The sequence below is a fragment of the Panthera onca genome, chromosome D4 (assembly GCF_046562875.1).
Source record: "Panthera onca isolate mPanOnc1 chromosome D4, mPanOnc1 haplotype 2, whole genome shotgun sequence".
Lineage (NCBI taxonomy): Eukaryota > Metazoa > Chordata > Mammalia > Carnivora > Felidae > Panthera > Panthera onca.
This window is the reverse complement of record NC_138351.1, coordinates 3,696,975-3,716,891: the sequence shown is the minus strand read 5'-3', so window position 1 is coordinate 3,716,891 and position 19,917 is coordinate 3,696,975. Positions and strand designations below refer to the sequence as shown.

The following is a 19,917-nucleotide window of genomic DNA, read 5'->3' as shown; positions in this document are numbered from 1 at the left end:
AGGCTGTCCCGGGCGCCCGCCCACGTGCCTGCCGTGCAGGCACATGGCTGCTCGGCCGCTACAGCAGGTGCCCCGGGGCTCTGGGCACGAGGGCCGCCTGTCACCTGCTGCTCCCCCAGGGTGCATGTGAGCCTCAGGTCCCTCGTCTAAAGTGGGGGTGAGCACGGCGGTTGTCCACGAGGGCCCCAGGGCAGTGAGACGAGTGAGCATTTGCAGGTGGCCGGCCCCGGGCCTGCCAGGTGGTAGATGAGTGTTTCCTATTCGGGCCGGCCTCGGCCCTCGTCCTGGAGTGCGGCTCAGTTGCCCAGAGCTCCAGGGGTCAGGACCGGCTTCTGCCTTCTGTGGGAGAGGTCAGAGGTCCCTTTATCCGAGAAAGAGTTCTGTCATGGGACAGGGCCCTGACGGCAGCCCTGGTCACCGTGCCTCCTGATGCAGGTGCCTCTGCCCCACAAGGCAGCGAGTCAAGAAAGGCGCAGGGGATGAGCCCCCTTCCTGGCCCCTGCTTTGGGGCCACAGCAGTGGCGGCACAGGCCCGTCTTGGAGGGGAGTGAATGATTCTGTAGGAACCCGCAGCTGGCGTTGAAGGCTTCGGGAGGAAGCCGGCTGAATGGTGGGAGCAGACGTGATCAGGGCGGGTGGGTCTGTGCGGCCGCAGCTGCGGGCATTGGTAAAGAGCTTGCCAGCAGCCCCAGAAGCCAGAGAACAGAGCCGAGCTGTTAGAGGGCTTCCCGTGGCATTTATCATAATGCCAAGTTGTGCCAGAGGATTGATTATAAATGATCTTCATGTTTTGATGCCCTTGGTATTTTCCAAAGTTTTGTACGATGAACACACGTTATTTGCCAGAAAAAGATGAGCATTAAAAATAATTTCAAGGGCTGTCTTAAAAGCAATGACCTTTTTTATTTTTTAATTTTTTAGTCAGTGCTGAATAAACCATGCAAGCTTAAATGTTCAGATCAGTGAGCACATTTACATGCACGGGACGTCCACCCGGGCACCTGCCTAAGACCTAAAGCAGATTCCCAAGCCCCTCCAGGCTCCCTCAAGCCCGAACAGTCAGTAGGGTGTCCAGCATTCTGACCTTTGCCACCATCGATGAGTTTACATCCATGACCTTTTAAATGAAAAAATCCTTACCAATATTGGTCATGTTAGTGCCGTTAGGTATGGCCGTTCCTTCAGTGTGGATAGTAACTTTCCAATAAATTCCAAGCTATTTTAGTTGATGACATTTGAACCCTGACTGCGTGGGTAGCAGCACCTGCGTGGGTTCAGGAGCTCTGGTCCCCTCTGGTCCCCACTGGGGATTTGGAAGAGGTGAGGTTCACAAACCCGCCCCGGCCCTGGGTTCTCACAGGTGGTTAAGGGATGTTCTACCATGTCAGAAATGAGACTGGGGTAGGGGCATATTTATATTAATTTTATACCCCATATCCTATCTTCAACCCTGGCTGTCCAGGGCACGGTTCCTCCCATGTGGCCACCTCCCCAGTAGAATCTGAATCCGTCTAAGTCACTAGGGGTCGACTCCACAAGCAACAGAATCCTAGCAGGGCGATCATCGACTGTGACTGCAAATCCAGAAGTCTGTGCACAACTGGATGCCTTTGTGTACTTTTAGTTAATAGTGTTTGGCTTTCTTTTATGGAAGTGACACCTGCTGATTGCAGAAAGAGTAGAAAATAGAGAAAAGGAAAAGAAGAAATTAAACTCAAGCGTAATCACAGCCTTCCATGATGACTTTTATTAAAATTTCCCTGATTTTTTTCCACCCTTTATTTTCATTTATGCAAAATTGAGATCAGCCTCAGCGATTCTCCAAATCATTAAATATTATCAGAAGGTATGTTTTTTAACAGTTGCATGATACTCTATGCTATTAATGTATTATAACTTCCTTAAACATTGTCCTATTTTTGAACATTGAGGCTGTTTTTATTTACCGTTATCAAAATTGAGAATTCAGTCACTCATTCATTCATTCATTCATTCATTCATTCAACAAATCGCACTGAGTTTACACTGTGTGTCTCGTTCTCAATACAATCAGGAATAAAAAAAGAGAGGTGGTCTCTTCTCTCCTGGAATTGATGTGGTGGTGGTGAAGAAGTCAGCAACTAACCAAATAAACTAGTCAAACGGGCTTAATTAAATAACTCATCAAGTAATTTAAAAATGCATCAATGCCCCCAAATAGCCAAAACTGAATTGATGAAGAAGCACGAAATTTGGGGGACTCACATTTTACGGACCAAAGTGTAGACACTTAGATCAGTGGAACAGAATTGAGAGACCAGGAGTAAGCCCATACATTTGTGGTCTGTTGATTCTTGAGAAGAGTGCCAGTGGAGAATTGTCTTTTCAGCAGATGGTGCGGGACAAGGGGATGTTCGCATGCAGAAGAATGAAGTTGGAGTCTTTCTTGCATCGTATAGGACCGTGAACTCAAAATGGATCAAAGTCCTGAATGTCAGAGCTACAAGCACAAAACTCATAGAAAACACACAAGGATTAATATTTGTGACTTTGGATTAGGCAGGGGTTTCTTAAATATGGCCCCACAAGCACAGGGAGCAGAAGGAAAATAGATAAATGGAACTTTATGAAAATGAGAAACTTAGCCACAAAAAAGCACGGTCATGCTGAATGAAATGAGCCAGAGGTACGTGACTTCATGGAGGGTCTAAAGTCCGAAGGTGAGCGGCAGTTGTCTGGATGGGGTGGGAGGAAGGTGCTCTGGGTAACAGGGCACAGTGAGAAGGGTCTCGGAGGGATGGGGGTGGGGGCAGGACCTATTCCGATTGTACACCGTTTCCCTGGATTGGGTGGAAGAGACAGGGCATTGAATTGTCAGTAACACGTCATTTATGAGGAGTAAAGTTCATTGTAAAAATTATGATACTCGGATAAATTACAAAATGCAAATGAATCACCCGTAACGGCATCCTGAGAACTGGCAAAGAGGGAGGGGAAAGATGCTCTCCCACACCGTGAGCCGATGTGTCAGTTGGAACAAGTTTTATGAAAAGCCGATTGGAAATGCCTTTTGCAGGACCGTGCTGAGGATGTATAGTCAGTGTTCAGAGTACAGTATCTATCACTCGTGGAGGTGATGCGTTAGCGTAATGCTGCTTGCTTAAATCCCACGCGGTCTCCTGTGTTTCTCACGGTAATCTCACCCTACGCTCGAAGAAACAGGCACTCAGAGTGTCCAGTGATTTGCTGAGGCTCGCCCCGGTGGTCAGCCACGAAGTGAGTCTGTAACCTAGGGCTGTGTGGGTCCCAAGTCCACTCTCGCCTGGCTAGCGAGCGAAATGCAGAAATCTGTGCACGTTTTTCAGGGCCTTGTTTTTGGCCCGACCAGCAACTATGGTCTCATGCTTTTCCACGGACAGAAGACAGAGGAGTGAAATTGGAAGCCAGTGGTTTGTCTTACTCACTTTTATACCAGTGCTTGACGCATCCAAGCGCCAAGGGTTGAATTGTGGAATTATGGTATCCTTGCCTTAAAAGGACGCGTGCCAGTTGGTAGCATTCAGGCTCAGAGATTAGGTAGCTAACTCACAGAATACATATTCATCTTAGAATTATAAATAATCATTGGGAAACTCTAAGCATGTGGTTAAATGGGGAAAATGTCAACCCATTGACCTTGTAGGAAATGCACCTGTAGCCCCAGCCGCAGGTGACCTGTACCTGTGTCCAGGATGCTGCCCTAGATGGGGAAGAATTGGCCTCCAGGTAAACTGAGAGCAGATGTTGAAATTTATAGCTGTAGGGTTATAGGATACGTGTTATTCCCTGAAAAGAATTTTTTTTTTGAGATAATGACAGACATGCCCGTTGCAGATAGAATGTAGTTTTGCTCCTCTCTTCCTTTGCTGGGGTGAGCGTCCCCCCACTTTCCCACACTGCTCCTGAGCTGTCCGTGCGCACTCTCTCCCAGTCACTTGTACTAATTCAGCTACGGGGAAAGGCCTGTAGAACAGTCCTATCTGTATTCCAGAATAATTTCAGGGAAACACAGAGAATGTTGAAATATATTACGTATCAGAAACCAGCACAAATGGGTGCTAATAAGTGAAATAAAAAGTTAATAGAAAGTTATGGTTCGTGAGCCTCCTGCGTGATCAAATGAAGTGTTATACACTGTCTGCTTCTGATCACTGGAGGGACCGGAAAGCATCTCTAACCTCGTTAGCCTTGGTGAATGCGCCCAACACACATTTATTTTGTACCCATCACGTGTGAGGTGCTTGGAAAGCGGAGAGGGAGAAAGGCCCGGCCCTGCAGTCTTCTCGGTGACGGCACACAGACGGGTGCAGATTTGGGGACGATGGCACAGAGCACTAGCTCAGCACTTTGGAGGGGGCGCTGGGGTCTCAGGCGTTGACAGTCAGGGAGGGATGGCAGTGAGAGAGAGCCTTTAAAGGTTTAAATTTCCCCTGTTTTGAATCCCGGCAGCGTGACTTTCTTACCCGGTAAGTACCGAGCGTCCGGTATAACAGTGAAGGGGCACCGTGCACACAGGCGTGGGTTCCGTGGACGCAGAACACAGAACGTGCTCTCACGGGATAAGGAACGCTATTGCCTTAGGCAGGGAGGGGCCCTTTCTCCGAGTCTGATCTTCGATGGGGATCACTGACGATTGGCATGGTTCGGGAAGGGGAGGAGGGAAGGAGTTGGGAGGGAAGGGGGGCTTGCAGGCAAGGGAGATCACATATTTCCCACAGGCCGTGGGACACGTGGCACGGGTGGGGGTGGGGAGTTGGCAGGTGAAGCGACTCCACTGCTATTTATCCATCACACTGCTGGTGGACACTTGGTTTTCTTTCCAGTTTAGGGGTTTCATGCACAGTGCTACCGTGAGTACGTTTGTGCATTTATGTGGCGGGCAGATGGGTCCATCTCTCTCTTCTCAGCGGAGATGCTGGCTCATGGGGAATGCACACGTCCAGCTTCGGGAGAAAATGCCGCATGAGTTTGCCCCAGTCGTCACTCCTGCCAGCACGTGCATTTACCCTGCCATCGATGACATCAGTAGGCTTTCCTGTGTATCCGCCACTTGAAATTACCTTAAAGCGTAATGTGCAATTTGAACTAGTATTTTTCTACACTAGCTCTGATGTCTGCAGTTAACCAGTGTTCTGCCCCAAAGGGGGCGATGTGGAGGAAGTAGGGGTGTCTCCTGGAGACTCTGAGCTTAAATCATTCATAAAACGGCCCCATTCAGAATCTTAGTCTGGATGTGCCCTAAGTGTTTAGCCGTGGGTTTATTGGTAAACATTCGAGAAGGGGGCTCACATTGTCATTCTGTGCTGGCAGCGAGGCAATGAATGTTTTGTACATACAATTTCACACACTGACGCGTGAATAAAGCTCTACAAATGAAGTTGCTGGGTCAAAGGGAAACACATTTTCCATTTCCATAGATACTTCCAAAGAGTCTTCCAGAAAGGTTTCACCAAATTACACACGCTAGAGGAACATGAGGGAGGGCCCTCACCCAGTGTGACTGCTCAGCTGGGTGGAAAATTATCTTTTTGTTTGGCATTTATTTTAATTGCTGTGATCGCTAGTCTTTACTGACACGTTGGTCAGCTGTTTGTCTTCCTCCGTGAATTTCCGGTTCGTTTCCTTGCCCATTTTTTTTTCTCTTGAGTGGATGCGCTTCCTTAATGACTCATAGAAACTCTTTGGGTAGTCTGGTCATTAATTTTTTCCCCCGGTTAAATTTATTGCATTTTTCCTAATCATGATGTTTATGTCGCTGGTCTTTTCTTACAAATAATTTATCAGTTTTCTTGGGTTTACCGTATGGCCTTTGAGTTTTAGGTCGTGTTACAGAAATAGTATTCTGGGTTTTCTTATAATGCTTTTGTAAGTTTGTTCCTTAGCTTGAGCTCGTTAATCCTTCCGAGATTTATTTTCGGGGATGGGGTAAGGAGAGCCTGCCGCGTGTGAACAGCACACGGCGTACCCGACCTTACTGAGCAGCATGGGCTCTTGTGAGCCCATCACGTACTCAACGTTTATTGGCCCCTTATCTGTTCATCAGTGATTCCCACAGATACATCTGCCCTTTTCTTCTCCACCCCTTTGAGACGGGGAAGCTCTCCCATGAGAGAAAAAGCTGGTTTTTTTAACTTTGCTTCTTTTCCGGCTTGTATCTTGCTAGGACCTGTACCCCCACCCCACTCTCCATATGCCTTGTGATGCAGACGGTGATTGTCCTCCTTGTAAGGGACAAGGAGTTAGTGATTTCTCTAGAGCAGATCACATCTGAGCAAGGGCCATGTGCGACCGACTAGAAACCATCGCACACGTATGCCAGACCTCCAAGCTAGACACTTTGACTGACACCAAGGCCCCCTGCTCCAAGGAATAACACCTGGGCCCTTGTCTTTGTTCTCACTGGTTCCTGGATGCCTGAGGGGACATGTGCACCAGGCCACCATCTAGTAGAAACCCCCAGATCCAGAATAAAGACGAGACTCCCTCATTTCCCTTCTGAGTCTCCTGGATGCTCCGTCTGTATCTCTCTATACGTGTTCACTAAACTCAGCTCTCACTTCCTGCTGGCTTGCGTTTGATTTCCATCCTTTGTGCAGCCCAGGGCCCTCTTGGCTGGTCCCGTGGGAGCCCCTCGGGGTCCCCGGCCTCTCCCGCATCACCACACTCCGTGCAGGATTGTTCCCAAGTCAGCTTCATGGAGTTATCACTGGTTCTTTGTCATTTTCATCTTCCTCGGAAATTTATTTGCGTTCTTCAAAGTCTTCCTTTATGAGTACACGTTGGAATTAACTTTTCATGCAGTGGGAAAAAAATCCTGTTGAGACTTCATGTGGCATCCCACTAAGATTGTAGATTAATTTGGGGGAGAATTGGCATGCTTTTAGTATGGAATCTTGCAGCCCAAAACCATGATACGTCTGCTCACATATTTATCCATCCTTCATGAAAGGTTTTCTTCAATTTGGTCTTGCACGTTTCTTAAGCTTATTTTGTGTTTTGTTTCCTACGATTGTGAGTGAGTTACTCTCCTGGTTATATCCCTGGTTTATTTTGCTGGCCTTTGCCTGGGAGAGAATCTGCTCTGTCTTTTCAGTGTTGTCTTTGTGACCTCACGTGACTTACACAACTTATTCTTAACCAGTGTGAAAGCTTTGACTTTTAATTGGTGGGTTCAGTCAATCATGATTATTACGATTACTGAGATGTTTGGGCCCATTGCTGATGTTTCAGTTTATATTTTTCTGTGTCTTTTATCTGTGCATTTTCTGATTTCCTCCTTCTTTCTGCTGGCTGGAATGATTTTACTTGTTTCCTCCTTCTGTTCTCTAGAAGTTTTGGCGGGGAGGGGGCCAGCCATCCTGTTTTTTACAGTGTTTTACAATTTTTTTTTTGAGAGAGAGAGGGCACAAGTGAGCGAGGGGCAGAGAGAGAGAGAGAGAGAAGCAGGGCTCACCCGACTCCAGGCTCAAGCTCAGGAACCACGAGATCATGACCTGAACTGAAATCAGATGCTTAACTGACCGAGCCACCCAGGCGCCCCAGGGTTTTACAATTTTTTGCACGCATGTAAACGTACATTGTTTTTGCCGCTACGGTTAATCAGTTCTGTGCTGCCTCCACAAGACACAGTGGTGCCCAACGTGCCCAGTGTGCCCAGCGTGCATTTTCTGATTTCCCCCTTCTTCTCGCTGGCTCCAGCCTCTGTGTCTGCCCTGGCCAGCTGAGTCGGGGTCTTCTGAGATTTCGTTCCCTGTCACTGTAAAATAGATGTTTAAAGTTACGCGTCAATAATTATTAAGCATCAGATGTACCTGTGACTCTTGTTGATTCTTTCCTTATTCTTTTTCTCCTAGCCCACGTCCTCCTGTGTTTTGTATTCATTGTTCTTCTGGAATAATTCTTTCAGGGAGTGTCTGGGGGTGGTTAGCTTTCTGAGTCCTGGCTTTGTCTTCCCACTTGAATGCCAGTTTGGGTGGATGTAAGATTCTCAGCTCAATACTTCTCTTCTGACTTCCCGAGCAGGCAGGAGAACTCTCTGTAAGTAGCTGGTGTCTCTTCCCCTCACGGAGCACTCACAGGATATCTCTGTCTGGGTCCTTTTGTCCTGAAACGCGGCTTCCGTGCATCCACGAGTGGGTCTTTTCATCTTTCTTCTATGAGCCTTGAAAATATAGACACTCCCGTCTCCCTCCAACACTGAACATTTCATTCTCTTTGTTCTTGAATTATTTCTTCCCCCCCTGTTTTTGTCTCTCCTTTTACTGGAACTCCTATGATGCAGATGCAGGAACTTTCAGATCCAGACTCCAAGACTTACACTTTCTTTTGTGAGTCCATCTTTCAGTCCCACTGGGAGGTTTTCTCTGGTTTGGGGAGGTTTTCTGAGTCCCATTGTTCAGTTTTCGTAATTCTTTGTGCATCTCTGGAGCCCAGTGATTGAGTTTTCTGTTTATACCTGCAATTCGATAGACTTTCTCTCTGCTGGTGAAAACCAGATTAGAAGTACAATGGAAAAATCAAAATGTCATCCTCACTGGTAACCAAAATTAAAAAAAAAATGTGTTGGAATACGTTGGAGAAGAAAAGTACAGGGTAAATGCCATAAAACCCACAAAGTCTTCCTAAAGGCAATAAATAATATCTAAAATGGAGACACTCCAACGATTATGGATAAAAACTTAACGGCAAATATAAGTTCTTCTCAAGGTAATATGAAATCTCAAACAGAAGCCAGTTTTTGAGTGGTGGAGGGATTTCAGAACATGATTTTAAAGTTCTTCAGGAAAAATATACACAAAAGATGTGGGATTGACACACGAAGTATAGCAGAATAGAGCTCAGGTAGAGGTCCACACCGAAAATAAGAATGTAATATACCACGAAGTTGGCACATCACTGCAGAAAGACTTGGATGAACTACTAGGTCAGTGGTACTGGTGTAAATCACAGTCCCTCTGGAGGCCAACTTTATTAACTCACGCCGCGTCCTGTACAGACAAGTGAATTCCAAATAGGTTAAAAAGCCAAATGGAAAACATTACCGAAAACGCTTAAAGAAGTGAATGCGTAGATAAATCATAAATCAATGTTGTGAAATACCATTTAGGAGAATATTGTGCCCTTCTCGTGCAAGACAGGACCCTCCAGAGCCATACAGAAAATGACAGACATGTGGTTACAGGAATTGGTACAGTGTTTAACTGCAGTAACAGTTTGTGTTAGGTAAAATGCAGACACCATCAAATGAGAAATGACCGAATGGGAGATTATCATCCCCTTAGTCTATAATAGAAAGATAAGGAATATAATAGGAAACTGGGCCCAAGATCAAAGCAGTTAGTTAATGGAAAAAGGGGTGAAAATGGCCAACACACATGCGAGATGAATCACATTGCCTTATAGACATCAGGGAAATGCACGTCGGAACGAGGATGGGATACTTTTGCGCGTGATAGGCAGAGATTCGGAGATTGATGCTGTATCGTGTTATGAGGGGTAGAAATAAGTTTCCTTAAATATTGATGGTAAGAGGGCAGATTGCTTCAGACCTGGGGGGCATGATTCAGGTCTGTGACACTCGTAGTGACCCTCACCTAGCACTCCAGGGTGGCAGTGGTGGTGGTAATCCTGTGACTTCCTGGAGTTGGTCATGGTCTTCGTGTAACTTCGGGACAGCTGCCGTGGTTGTATTCACACAATGCTGACAGCGGTAGGGGCAGTGACGTGGCTGGTGGTGGTGGCGGTACTTACATTACACACGACTGCAGGGGTGGGGGTTGTGGTTCCGTAAATGCGATGGTCATGGTGCTCACAGAATTCCATATTGTTGGTTGTGGTCCATATGTAACTGTGACGGTGTTGGAGGTATTCACGTAAATCAACGACATTGCGGTTTCCACACAACTGTGTTAGTGGAGGGATGCACGTTCGTCACGGTGTTGACATAATTGTGCAGTGCAGTGCAGCGGTGGTATCCACAAAACCACAACATTGGTGGTAGTGGTGTTCATATAGTTCTCCTACCGTGGTGGTGGTGTTTGTCATGGTGGTCACATATGCCTACTGTGGTGGTCATGATATTCCATACCTGCAGTGGGGTGGTGGTGATGGCATTCAGATGTCACTGTGGTGTCGGTCGTGGCATCTCCATAACCCTGTGCTGTTGTCATGGTAGTACATAACTTTATGATCATATTTCTTTTTTTTTTTTTTTTTTTTAATTTTTTTTTTCAACGTTTTTTATTTATTTTTTTGGACAGAGAGAGACAGAGCATGAACGGGGGAGGGGCAGAGAGAGAGGGAGACACAGAATCGGAAACAGGCTCCAGGCTCCGAGCCAGCAGCCCAGAGCCTGACGCGGGGCTCGAACTCACGGACCGAGAGATCGTGACCTGGCTGAAGTCGGACGCTTAACCGACTGCACCACCCAGGCGCCCCTATGATCATATTTCTGGTAGTCTTCCCTTAGCTGCATCTTGGCTGGCTGGTCACATAGCTCTAGAAGCCGGTCATGGTGTCCATGTGGCTCTTTCATGGTGCTGGTGTTCGTGTGCGCATAACCTGCAACTGTGGTACTTCCATTTCTGTGACTCTGTGACATTGCTGGTGTTGTTGCTTTGACTCTGTGATGTGGGTCGTGGTATTCACATACCACCGTGATGGTGGTGGAGGTTATGTGCACATGGTCTGTGAAGCTCAGCATGGTGTTCCTACAACCCTGCAACACTCGTTTGTCATGGCATTAGCGCGACTGCACAGAGTTGATGGTGACAGTCATTGCATCTTGTGACGGTGGTGATGGTATAACTCAGACAACCCTGTGACTTGCTCGTGGTGTCTGCATAACTCTATGACGATGGTGGTGTTGGCATTAGCACATCACTCTGAGATCATGCTAGGGATATTCATGTAAATCTGCAACTTTAGTTAGGAGAATCACATAACTCTCCTGGTTGGTGGCCATGGTATTCACAAGGCTCTGCAACAGTGGTGGTGGCAGTGTTTGCATGGCTCTGTGACAGTGGTCGTGGTGTTCATGTATCTCTGTGATGGCCATGGTGGTAGTATTCTCCTAGCTCTGCCTTGGTGGCTGTGGGATTCAGATAATTCTACACGGCAGTAGTAGTGATCTTCACAAAGCGCTGAGATGGTGTTGGGTGTGCTAATCCTGTAACTCTGCAAAGTCCATCATGGCCTTCTTGTAACTCAGAAATGGTGGTCATGTGTTCACACAATCTTTCAGGGCTGGCTTCACATAACCCTGTGATGGTGGTTCTGGTATCCATATAACTGTGAGGCTGTTAGTTGTAGTCATATAACTCTGTGATGTTGGTGACAGTATTCACAGACCTCTTCAATAAATTTGATCATCTTCCCATAAATCTGAGATGCTATTGGTGGGGTGTTCAGATAACTGCAGTGGTGCTTGGGGGGGCATTTGTGGTGTTGGTGGTATTTGCATAATTCTGTAGTGGTGGTGGTCTGTATATTTACAGAGCTGCAGTGGTGGTGTGGGCATACATGTATTGCTGCAAAGCCAGGCGTGCTATCCATATAACTCTGTGATGATCATCGTAGTACTGATGTAACTCTGTGATGTCGGTGGATTTGGTATACACGTAGCTCTGCAAGTTTCGTCCCGGGAACACATAACTATGAGACTGGATGTGGCATTCAGATAATTCTGTGATGTTTGTGATCACGCCATTTATATATCACCACGATGTTGCTGGTGGTATTCACATAACTGTGATGGTGTTCACGGTATTCCCATTTCTCGGTGGTGGTGGTGGTGGTGGTGGTGTAGTAGTCACATAACTACAATGGTGGTTGTGGTATTTAATAGCTCTTGACGGTGGGCATGATATTCAGCTATCTGCAGTGGTTCTTGTCACAGTCACACATCTGCAACGATGGTCATGGGGTCTTCCCATGAGTCTGCAGTTGTGGGTGTGAAATTGTGTAACTCTGTATCTTCGAGAGGTAGTGGTGTTGTTATCGACACCGTTCTGCCACTTTGGTCATATTAATGACTTCACTTGGTAACATTGCTGATGGTGGTATTCACATAACCCTGGGATATCTGGGACACTGTTGTGGTGTCCCCGTGCTGTGACAGTGATGGATGTGGCAGTCCTGCAACTCAGCAAAGTGGGTTGTGGTCTTCACACATTTGAGCGACGGTGATAGCAATATTCACATAACCCTGCCGTGGTGGTGGTGGCGTTCACACAAGCATAACAGCAGTGGTGGTGCTCCCACAACCCTGCAGTGTGGTTCCCGCTTCTCATGTAACTTGGGACATCACTGCGGTACTCATGCGGCCCTGTGATGGGACATGGTATTCGTGTAACTCTGTGCTTTGGTGGTGGTAAGAGTCATGTAGTCCCATGGTGTTAGTCCTGGTCCACAGGTAGGTCTGTGATGTTGGTCAGTCACATGCCTCTGCAGTGCTGGTGGTCATCTGATTCGTGTGGCTCTATGACGTTGTTCATGGTATCCTCCTGACCACCGTGATGGTGGTGTCCCAACAACCGTGTCATATGGTGGTGGTGGTGGTGACATCACAGAGCCACACAATGCTTGGAACAGTAGTTACATTTTATGGGTACAGAGGCTCAGGCTCAGAGAATTTTAAAGTTTCGCTTCAAGTTACATAACAAGACATGACAGAGTCAGGCTCCAATTCAGGTTTTCTGAATAATTCAAATGCAGTCTTTTCTGTGATACACCATGAGGTCTCTTCCTGCGAAGTCTAATTTTAAAGGCATTGGTATAAAACATCTGTCCTTCAAACTCCCCAGGGCTTTGGAACACAAATATTGTATCTCTACTATGCTAGTTGTTTATCTACAGCTTTCGTTATGTCCATATATTTACGTACACACATGCACTGACATGTGTGAAACTGATTAAAAATTTAGCTACAAATTTAGATGTGTAAATTACAACTTCTGAAAGTTTGTGTTATATAATGCAGGAGAGGGCTTTCTGGTAAACCAAAAGAAAGCAACTATGAGGGTAATGTATAGTTTGTTCATGGAACCCAAAGTATATTTATTAAATAATGAAGTTTACCATTGGTTGAAATGTTGGTATTATAGCGTTTTCACTACTTCTTTAAAAATGATAAGCCTCTAGGCCCTCGTAAAGGACTAGAAATACGATGTTGGGATGTTGGGCTCTGAGTGGTGGTTCCACGCAGGTACGTGTTTCGGCAATAATTGAATTCTGCATTTAAGACTTCTGTGGTTTACGGTACATGTTACAACTCAACACAACTTTTTAAAAACGTACCTCTAACTAAAATGAAAATACTAATGGAACTCAGAAGAGTCAAATCTAGTACCGACATAGGCACTGAGGTTAGTTTCGTAAGGGTGTGGGTTATTGCTTTTACGGAAGATAACAGAGCCTCATGATGTACATAAAATGAGATCTAAGAAATATATATGGCTTTCCAAAATGCCCTTTACACAGTTAAGAACTGTCTCTTCGTCTCAGTCCCCAGGGCTCATGATTTACGTTTTTTTCCCCTTCCAGTACTTGGGGTGCATTGAAGTTCTCCGCTCAATGAGGTCTCTTGACTTCAGTACAAGAACACAGATTACCAGGTAAGCCCTCTCGAATGTGGACTCCCGTGATTTGACTTTGGAAAGGAATGATTTCAGAGTTTGCAGCCTAGAAATTTCCAAGGGAAAGTCTGCCCCTTGAGTGCCGGTGACGGTGACAGGGAGGGTATTCAGGATTTCCAAGTGTTCGTCCCCACCTGTGATGCATATCTCTGACATGAGCACCCTCGGGGACCCTCCCTGCTCCTTCCAAGCTCTCTTTATAATGAAGCTTCAGACATGTGTGCTGCTTGTGATTGTTTCTTTACACACGAAGCCCTAATACAAGCTTGATATTTTAAAGTGTACTCAACTGTGTTATTTCTTTCCAAAGCGAAAAATGTGTCAGGAGAGAATTTTCAACTGTATACACAGGGAATAAAATGCATGGATTGGAGGCAGACATATTCATGGCGGTAGTAGTTTAAGAAGCAGTTGGTTGTTTGAGGGGGTCAGCGATTTTGAGCAGGGGTATGTATCCTCCACCGTCAACTAGATTCTAAGCTTTCTGAGAGCCAGTTCTGTATTTAAGCATTGTTTTTAATGAAATCGTAACCTTTTAGAGCTTATACCTTTAAAACATGTTGGTTTGGAGTCACCTGGAAGAGGAAAACTGGAAAGTCAGGAGGGTTCATGAAATGGCACATTTCCGTGGGTGACCTTAGCTTGCTTTGGTATTTGTAGAATTATTTGATCTACATAGTGACCTCAGAAAATGCCTCATGTTTATGGCAGTCAAGTCACTGTATTGTCTATCTTTGGGTTAGCAAGCCAAAGTCTAACGTTCGAGCTTTAGAAAGTAATTATTTGGAGTAATAGCTGTAAATGATGCACACGCTTTAATTGTGGCAAATACCGCAATGATATGTCTTCCTCACGGAAGAAATCTGTGTTCAAAAGAAGGGACGTTTCTGTCCCTCCTGAAGCGGCTCAAGACACGCGTGGTGGGGACACACCAGCATTGTAAACTGCACTCAGGGAAGAATCGTGTCCATCGATCTGCACAGGATGGTCTACGGGCCTTGCCGAGGCAGAGGGGCGGTACCGTGCAGTGGGAGCGTTCCGGAAACCAGTGGGAGCATTTGCGGAGCGAACCGTCTGTCCCACGCACCAAGTGTCAGGTGCAGGCGGCACGCTGGGCAGGGCGCTCTGGCCGCGTCTGGGCCACGGGGACACACGACTGTTCACCTTCTCGTGGTGGTGGCGGTTTCGTTAGAGAGAACTGTTGGCTATTTCTGCCGAATTCCTGTAACAGATCCTGCCCCTTCTGGGATGCTTTCGTATCGTTTAAATTCTCTGGATGTATTTATTGAGCTCTGCACGTGCAGCATGCTGGCCGCCGTGGGCTGTCCTTCCTGGCCTCCCGGTGTGGGGACGCAGACCTGGGGACCAGCGGTGGGTGGTGGAGGGGGGTGAACAGTCCCTGTGTGCCCTTGACCGGGGTCCCGGCACTCTCTGGGGCGGAGGTAGTGAGGACACTGCGGGAGGAAACTGGAGAACAGATATGGGTGGATTTGGACGAGTAGGTGTCTTTCTCGATCCCGTTCCATTTGGATGCTGGCAAAGGCTGGCGGCGTAATGGGCTGAGGGGGGTGCCGTGCTGGGACTCAGGAAACTTGGTGAATTCTGGTTGCACCAGAACAGCCTCGGCTTTATTAGGCTTTTTGAAAACTATGTGTGCTTGTCTGCACGATGCTTTCTGCCTCTTGCCTTGCTTTTATATCACATGACACGGTCCTTATTTTAGGTAATAGCTGGAGACCCCTTGAAGGAAACTGACGAATCGATGTCAGAAAGAAGCCTTTGCCTCCCGGAGAGGAATGCCCAGCAGTGTCCTATAGGTGGGCACACGGTGGTGCTGCTGAGGCCCCTGGGGTCTTTGAGTGCTCACCAGGCCAGTGACTGCTCTCTCCTGCCATGGTTTTCTCTTAATACTAAAGGCAGTCTCGGAAGGTTGCCAGAAAATGTGAGGTTGTGGTTAGGTTTTATTAAATAGGCTCTAGGAAGTTGTGTTTCCAAAGGCTCCCCAGACATCATGAAAAAATATTTGTCTATCTATATACATATATGTGTGCGTGTGTGTATATATATATATATATATATATATATATATAAAGCTTATTTATTTATTTTGAGACAGAGTGTGCGAGCATGAGCTGGGGAGGGGAAGAGAGAGAGACAGAGAGGATCCCAAGCGGGCTCCAAGCTGTCAGCGCGGAGCCCGATGTGGGCTCGATCTCACAATTGGCAAGATCACGACCTGAGACAAAATCAACAGTCAGATGCTTAACCGACTGAGCCACCCAGGTGCCCCAAAATTTTCTTAAGCAAGTAACCAGTCACTCACTATGCCTCTGTTCCACTGTTTCAAGTTTTGGACGTAAGCATCTTTGGAGGCTCTGGCGGCCAAACCGCGCGTCCTTTTGTTGGGGTCAATGTTGTTTTGTGCTGTTCCGTCTGAGTTGAGGTGGATCGTCATACCTTCGGCAGAGTCACCCGTGGGTTCCCGACCTCTTCCTGGAAGATTACTTCTACAACTATCCCAGAAGTTGCCATCGACTCTGAGTTGCAGTGGTGGCTGTTAATCACCTTGTACCCCTAATGCTTTGGGCAGAGCCTTGGGGACTGCCCACCGCGTGGAGGGACGTCCTGTCCTGTACATGGAGCCCCCCTCTGCCATTTTCCACTTGTGCGGAAAGGCATGCAGGCATAATGCCCACATCAGTGGCTGTTGTGGGAAATTGGGTGCCCAGTGGGCGGGGCCTACAAAGTGTAGTGCACAGCCCCTGAGGGGCGTCAGTGAGGGTCTCCAGTTGGTGTCACCGAAGCGGACAGTTGAGCGGGGGATCCCAAGCAGGGAGGACCCAGCTCCCCGGCTGGGCGTCAATCAGAGACCTCTGCTTTCATCTGCCACTGGTTTCCAAACGAGGTTATGGTGGCCAACGGTGGTGGGCACCCACTGTCCCAGCGAGTTGCCTGCCTGGCCTGAGCCCGACCTTCAGATGACCGCGCAAGGGGACCACATCGTGTGCCTCCCTGAAATGTCCTCTCCCAAGATGCTCCCACCTGTCACAGTGTGGGGGATGGGGGTGTTGAATGGTGTTACAGAGGGACGAACCATGTCAGACAGGGAGGTCACGGGGGAGAACGTGTTCTCTGCCCGTCGGGCCCACCCTGCACATGGATAGGAAGCTCCCCATGTGCCTTTGGTCACTGGACAGGCCCTGTCCTTCCTCCTTTCCTCTGATTTCCTCATCTGCTCATTTTTATCTTATTTATCGTGTTAAATTTTACCTATCATTGGGGGTCATCTTAAGCCATTTTTAGGACACGGAAGGCTATAAATATATACACACTTAGGCCCAGAGCACTCAGCGACGTGACCTGTCTTCAGCCACAAATGGAAACATCTGACGTGTGTTGTTGGGTCTCATTGACCCCGGCTGACCTCCTGCACCGCTTGGACTCCCCAGATAAAGGTCACGTAGGCATGTGGACTCAGCCACGTGTGACTTTGCTGCACTTCTGGATGAGCTCAGGTTCAGCACGTTGTCCTAACATAAACTCATTCTTCCGAATTGTGGAGAGTCCATCAATAACGGAATCTAGTTCCGTTGGGTTTTGTTTGTTTGTTTGTTTTCCTCATTTTGTTTATGTAAAAAATTTTTTTTAATGTTATTTACTTTTGAGAGACAGAGAGAGACAGAGCGTGAGCAGGGAAGGGGCAGAGAGAGAAGGAGACACGGAATCGGAAGCAGGCTCCAGGCTCTAAGCCGTCAGCACAGAGCCCGACGTGGGGCTCGAACTCAAGAACTGTGAGATCATGACCTGAGCCGAAGTCGGATGCTTAACCGACTGAGCCACTCAGGTGGCCTGTTTGTTTTCATTTTAAAAGCTGTTGTAGTTTCGGTGGACCCCAAAGAGCCTGGTTAGGCCCAGAGCTCCACCAGCACCACCCTGCGGATGTGACCTGCCCCCCAGTATTCTGTCTGGTGCACACACCCAGAATCAGCATGGTTGGAAAAATCTCTGTAAAAAGGCACCAAGTCTATTTAGTCTGAAAATCAAAATCAAAACCTGTGCCTGTTGGGAAGGTATTTCCCTTTTGTTCTGTTCCAGCCTATCGGTGGGGTCTCGGGAGACGTTCACGGCTGATGCCGTCTGTCGGGGTCGGTTCACTGCCGCGTGGCCACAACCTGTTCACATCGTCAGCACGGGGCAGAGGGCAGTGAAAGTGGAAGTAGCCGTCGGCCCGCCGGTGGGAACGCTGTGACATTGCCGTGTTTTCTGTCTGATGTTTCACGCGTGGACTGTGTTCAGAAGGCGTGACCTTGGTCTGAAAGTGCCGGGCAGTTAGTTGGTGGCTGCAGGGTCTTGAGCCTGAGCAAACTAGCAAGCACGCACTGGCGATATGACAACCCGGGGACAGAGGCCCGGGGATGTGGCGCTGTGATCGTGGGGGCTCGTGATAGCAGAGGATGTGGCCTGGCTTCCAGAGTGGTCTCTCTCCGTCCTGTGCTTGGAGGGGCCCATCTTCAGCCTCGGCGTGGCCTTGAGACTCTGTCCACCCCCTCTTCTCTGAGTCGCAGTGCTCCCTCCTCTCCGGTCACTGCTGGCTCCCAGGGTTTTCTACGAGCCCTTAAAGAAGACAAAGTCCGAGGTCAGAATTCCACCACATGGTCCGTCATCCGTGTGCATTCCACCCCAGTCCGCTGCGTTTCCTCTCGTGTGTGTGGCAGCCTTCCTGAGGCTGCGTGTGCCCTGGTCAGACGTCCTGCAAGCGAGAGGCCCCCCCACCTGCACCGGTGGCCCCCAGAACCCTTCCTGTCACGCCTCCCACACGGCGGTGTGGCGTGGCCACCGTGGCAAGCGTGTGCTGTGTGGTGTGGGGACAGGCCGCATTTGCTGACAAGGTATCTGTGCTTACAGAGGCCGTGCCGGGCTCGGGGCAATGCCCAGGCTCTGGGCAGCTGCTGTGGCCAGAGACGGACACGGAGGAAGAAGGGCAGATAAGGCGTTGGGGCTCCCAGCGGCTGGCAGAGTGGCCCGCCTGCATCACCCTGCCCGGGACAGTGACGGAGACACAGGACGGTGGGCTCAGGCATGCTCTGCACAGATCTGAGAACAGCGGTGGGGGCTCCACACGCCCCCCCCCCCCCCCCCCCCACGGGCAGGGCTTGGTTCTGTTAATTTCTCAGTTTGCAGACCCAGAGGAAGCAATCCGGAAAGTCCTGTCTTTGAACATCCACCCGATCCGTGGATTTAAGACGTGTGCTTTACACGTGGCACGGGGTGGGGGGGGCCCGGTGCTGCCCGATCGCTGCAGCGAGAACACTCGGTTATGGTGTTGCGGGGCTCCCCTCCCGCCGCAAAGTAAACACCTCTAACGTCGGTGGAAGTTCAGCGGGCCGGAAGAGGAGCAAATCTGTAAAAATCTTCCCCGGGGCGGGTTGACTGTCAGAAATAGAAAGGAGACGACGGTGTGAACAGTCTGCCCACCCGTCCCTGCTACGCGGGGAGCGCGCAGCCGCTCTCTGTGACTTTAGCCTGACTGCTTCATTCTAAATTTACTCATTCCGAACGTGTTACACGGGCCGAGCCTCTGGCAGCCCCGTACCCCCGGGGTGAGGCCTGGCGGGGGCGGGGGGGAGCTGGCGTGTTCTCCGTTTAGGAGTCTTTTTTGAAAACGCCAGCTCCCTGCGTGCACGCACACCCGGCTCTGGAGTAAAGCTGAGTCCTCCTGCCTCGCGGTCCATCACGTCTCAGTCTTACCACCCCCAGGATAACCTTGTGCCTAGTGTCTCCTTCGTCTGCATCTGCGTGTGAGGATGTACCAGGCACAGGTCCACACCTCATTGGAGGCCCCGAGTCACAAGGCAGTCGGGCAGGCGTTCGGTGCAGGCATGCTGAAGTACCACAGAAACTCAGGAGAACATCCCGAGGGCCTGAGCTAGTCTGGGAAGACTTCCTGGAGGAGGGAACATTTAAGCCAGTGGATTCCTCCCCCGACTATAAGGCAGATCCAAAGGAAGCACAGGACCGAGGCCGTTGCTTTCACAGGGCTGGGCTCTGAAGCCAGACCACGAGGGTGTCTGGGGTGTGGGCGGTCACCCCTGAAATCCTTTCCGCCGGCCCCACAAGGGGTTCTGTCTTTCGGACTCTGCCGTGATTCTGGTGTGCGCCACAGGGTACGGAGCCGGAGTGGAGAGGGAACAGGGGGGCCGTGTGCACCCAGCTGAGGTCCCGCCTCCGGCTGGCTGGCTGCAGTTAGGACGCCAGGCCGGCCCCG

General features: G+C 48.9%; 1 protein-coding gene across 3 annotated transcripts in view; it reads left to right on the top strand.

The window, feature by feature from the left end:
* SHC3 (SHC adaptor protein 3) overlaps nucleotides 1-19,917 on the top strand; it is a 104,523-nt gene that overhangs the window by 13,898 nt on the left and 70,708 nt on the right. For all 3 annotated transcript variants that reach the window (XM_060610247.3, XM_060610245.3, XM_060610248.3), the window contains one exon: nucleotides 13,561-13,631. In XM_060610247.3, coding sequence (XP_060466230.1) covers nucleotides 13,561-13,631 — 71 coding nt within the window. The remainder of the gene's footprint in view (nucleotides 1-13,560; nucleotides 13,632-19,917) is intronic.